Raw genomic sequence first — 4,036 nt, 5'->3', positions numbered from 1 at the left:
CTGCAGAAGGGAGGGGAGTGCTTCAGCAGCCTGGCCTCACCAGGGGCTGCCGCCTCCACCCTCCTAGACCACCTGAGGACAGGGCCTCCCTTCGGTCAGCCAAGGGGAAGCCCCAGCTGCTGGGGCTGGACCACAGGCCCCACCATGTGTCTTGTCCACCCACCCCCGCTGCTCCTCATCCCCGCCCAAGCTGGGCTGCAGGTGGCCTTCATATCCCCTCCCTGCCCACCTCCCACCCACCTGTCCAGGTGGAGTTTCTGGGCTAGAGTCCGCCAGTCGGCACCCCGACTGCAGGGCGGGTCCAGGCTGGTAATGATCTTCTGCCGAATGAGGAAGGGGATCTTGAAGGCACTGGGGCCCACTAGGGCTGGGACCCCCCCTTCACTCTCCAGGACCAGCAGCTCAGAGAATCTCGTGTCCTGGAGATGGGGAAGGATGGAGGTACCTGTTAGAACTTGCCCAGCCCAGCCCACGTGCTGGGTGGGAGACGCTTGGACCATCCCAGGGCACACATGGGTACCTACCATGGGCCACCTGGAGTGTGGAGGTGCAGCGATCTGCTCACAGTCACACAGCCAGTGAGGGGAGGAGCCTCTGACCCCATTCTCCTTCCCCCTCCACCCCTCCCTAGTCACCCCTGCCAGCCTCTGCTGACCACTGAATTCTGCTCTCCTCGCTTTGTCTCTACCCACCACTCTGCTTCCTCACTGTTGCCTCATCCACCTCGCACTCATCCTTCTGAGCCCCAAACAAGCCCCTCCTCTCACGGAAGTCCTCCAGGGCCCCCAGACCAGCTCTGCCTCCCCCTCCCGTCCTGTGGCTCCCTACCCTCTTCCACCCCCTCCCCAAGCCCCACAGTCTCTGTCTACCTCTGACTACATGTGCATCTACACCTCCCTCCTCGGGACACTTGGAGGAAGTGCCACGTGGTTTCTAGGAGGTGGGCTTGGGGGGCCGGGTAGGCCCAGAGTGGGGAGCAGATTATGCAGTGCAGCCCACCTTGGTGATGTTGAAGTTGACATTGAAGCTCTGCCCATCGCCCTCCACCTGCCACACCCACACCTTGCAGGCCAGGTCGCTGGTGCTGGGGCTGACACGCTCCAGGGTGAAAGTGCAGTGCAGGTACTGCTGTGTGCCATTCCAGATGTGATAAAAGGGGATCTCCTGGGGGCAGGGGGGTTACAGAGAGGTGGTGTCAGGGGAGCCGGGCTTGCCTAAGCCCGGCTCCCAGCACCCCGAGCGTCCTCACCTGGTAGCTGACGAGGAGCTTGCTCTTCCACAGGGAGCTGGGCACATCGTGGATGGACAAGCGCAGGTTGTGGTAGCTATCCTTGAAGTGCAGGACGCGGGGCTCCTGGATCAGCTGTCCTCCCAGTTGTTTCTCCAGCTGTACCACCTCCTGCAGTGCCCCAGGTGTCAGCCAAGCCCACAGGGGCACCCTCTCTACTGCCCCCCTCCCAGGGCCAGGGGCGGTCAGCCCTCCGGCCCAGCCTCTGTGTGGCAGGTACCTTGAGTGCGTCGTGGGTGTCGTGTAGGCAGTAGACTCGGATGTTGTACTCGAGTGAGGTGCAGGCCACTGGGGCGAACAGAAGCAGCTTGAGGCGCTTGGCGGCAGCCACGCTGAGGGCCTCTCCCACCAGGGCGAAGCGGCCCAGCTGCTCCGTGAAGACGTAGCAGGCGCCGGCCTCTAGCTGGCAGTAGTAGAGGTGACAGGGTGCCTCCTCACCCAGGTGCAGCACGTCCTGTGGGCAGGGCCCGACGGGTCAGGTCGTGGCCAGCTGCAGCCTGAGGACCCGGTGGGTAACCTCCCGGCCAGCTGCCTCTAAGGAGTGGCCAGAGACTGGGGAGGGCGCAGGGCCCAGGGGCCAGGCAGGAAGGTGGACTCCACCGAGCCTGGGGGGATGGGGGAGGCTTCCGGCTCACCTCCCAGCTGCCTTCGCAGGACTGCTTTTTGAGGCGCAGGCTCCAGCTCTCGGGGCTGGGCTCCCCACAGTGGTCCATGGTGAGGATGACGGGCCGCGTGAGCAGGACTCCAGGGGGCCCACAGCTAACGATGGGACTCAGCAGGGTCTGACAGCCAGCTAGGGGCAACCTCAAGTGGGGAAATATGGGTGGGAAGGGAAAGGCGTCAGGGGGACAATCTTGGGAGCCTGAGGAGAGGGCTGTGGAATTGAGTGGCACTTAGGGATGCCCCCACCCCTTACCCTGCCCTCCCTTGGGCCAGGCCAGAGCAGACCCCACCTTAGGTGGGGGAGAGGGCAGGGGCACCAGGGTGACAGCAGGCAGGGCTTGGACCCACCCAGCCCCATCAGCAGGGCCCATGCCCACACCTCACGTCTTCTGGCTTGTGCAGTGTGAGGTAGATCTCGTAGATCTTTCCTCGGGGTATGGCGTCCGGGGGGATGAGGAGGCTGATGCCTGTGACAGAGGAGGGGCCAGAGCTTATTAGGGCTGCAGAGCCACCAAACGCCCCACTCTGCCAGCCCCGCCCTAAGCCTCCCTCTGAGGACTGACTGGTGCCAGCCTGGCCTGGGAACAGAGGTGCCACTGGGACTGCCAGGCTGGCCAGTGGGCACAAAGCTGAGGGAACTCATGTGGGCAATGCATGCCTAGTTAGCCTGGGTACAGAAACTTCTGGATGCTGTACCTCCCACCCTCATCACCCACTTAAAACCTGCCCTGCCTCCAGGATAAGCCCAGCTCCTGATAGTTAAGGCCCTTGGCCCTGGGCCTAGCCTGCCCTGCACACTTGCTGTTCTGAAGCCACCCCCATAGCTGTGCCTCTGGGCGCTCCATCCTCCTGGTCTCCCCGAGCTCCTCTCCTCCCCCTCAGCTCGACCACTTCTGGGCAGGTACCTCAGCTCTGTTGGTCTGTGCTGGGCAGTGGCCCCCTGTGGGTGGGGCTGGGCCCTTTAACAACCCTGCCTGCTTTGGCAGCCCTCCCTAGTTTGGATCCCATTGCACATGCGTCCTGTCTGGCTGATTCACCTTTGTCCCAGTGTCTAAAGGGGCAGCATCTGAAAGCATCTGCTGGGGCCCAGGAGGGAGAGTGAAGCCAGAAGTGGTGGATTTGTGGCTCCTGCCCACTTCATGCTCCTGTGCTGCCTCCTGGTGCAGCTGCCAGGGTGGTGACAGACAGTCTGAGTGACCCACGTGTGAGTGCTCTGTGGCAGGGTATGCTCAGGCAGGTACTTATTCAGCGAATGCAAACGCTGAGGGAAAACCATGAGCCCTGCTCTCACGGAGCACTCAGCCCACAGGGAAACAGGTAAGTGGATGGCAGCAAAGGGTGCTGGGTGTTGGGTGAGAGCAGAGAGGCGCAGAGCCCCCCGGCCACCACCCTGCTGGGAAGTGAGGGGCAGATAGTCACTGAGCACCCACTGGGTGCCTGCCCTTTTCTAAGATCTTGACAAGGACCATCCCCTAGCAGCCCCGCTGAAGGAGACCATGAAGCAGAGAGAGAGAGGGAGAGCTGCCAGACCAGAAGGGGAAGTAGCAGTTAGGCCAGTGGATGGGGGCAGAGAGGCCGTGTGTGCGAAGGGCAGCCCAGTGTATTTGGGTTCATGAAAGGACAACGAGGCTACCAAGTGCAGGAGAAGCGTGTAGGGGAGGGGAGGCCCCAAGGGACGAGTCCTTGTGCTTCTGTCATTCGGGCTTTGAGTGGAAACTCCAGAAAGGGACATGATCAAGTCTGGCTCCTATGAGTAAATGCTTGCAGCTGTGAACCAGACGAGAGGCAGGTGTGGTGGCCTAGGCCAGGAGAGGCCGCAGGAAAGACAGGCAGAAGGAGGCAGGCACAGTGGAGAAGAAAGAAGGATGCGATCAGTACATGAATGAAGCTGGGGTGGAGGTGAAGGGGGAAAAGTGAGGAAGAGCAGGAGGTCAAGGTGACTCCCAGTTTCTGTCTTGAGCAACTCGACTGTGCTGTCCCTGAGGTAGGGAACACGGGGAGGGAGGAGGTTCTGGGGGAGGGTGGGAGACGGTGCTGTTTTAGGCACGAGGAACCTGAGGTGCTGTGAGACATACAGATGGAGCT

The 4,036-nt window shown here is 62.0% G+C and overlaps 1 protein-coding gene across 2 annotated transcripts in view; it reads right to left on the bottom strand.

The window, feature by feature from the left end:
• The window catches only part of UNC5A (unc-5 netrin receptor A), a 64,413-nt gene that overhangs the window by 1,169 nt on the left and 59,208 nt on the right, over positions 1-4,036 (bottom strand). For both annotated transcript variants that reach the window (XM_070793303.1, XM_070793304.1), the window contains 6 exons: positions 2,331-2,418; positions 1,924-2,092; positions 1,509-1,742; positions 1,250-1,399; positions 1,000-1,164; positions 241-419 (listed from right to left, as the gene is read on the bottom strand). In XM_070793303.1, coding sequence (XP_070649404.1) covers positions 241-419; positions 1,000-1,164; positions 1,250-1,399; positions 1,509-1,742; positions 1,924-2,092; positions 2,331-2,418 — 985 coding nt within the window. The remainder of the gene's footprint in view (positions 1-240; positions 420-999; positions 1,165-1,249; positions 1,400-1,508; positions 1,743-1,923; positions 2,093-2,330; positions 2,419-4,036) is intronic.

This window comes from Bos indicus, chromosome 7 (assembly GCF_029378745.1).
Source record: "Bos indicus isolate NIAB-ARS_2022 breed Sahiwal x Tharparkar chromosome 7, NIAB-ARS_B.indTharparkar_mat_pri_1.0, whole genome shotgun sequence".
Classification (NCBI taxonomy): domain Eukaryota; kingdom Metazoa; phylum Chordata; class Mammalia; order Artiodactyla; family Bovidae; genus Bos; species Bos indicus.
Note: the sequence above shows the minus strand (reverse complement) of the source record. Positions and strands in the feature narration are given on the sequence as shown.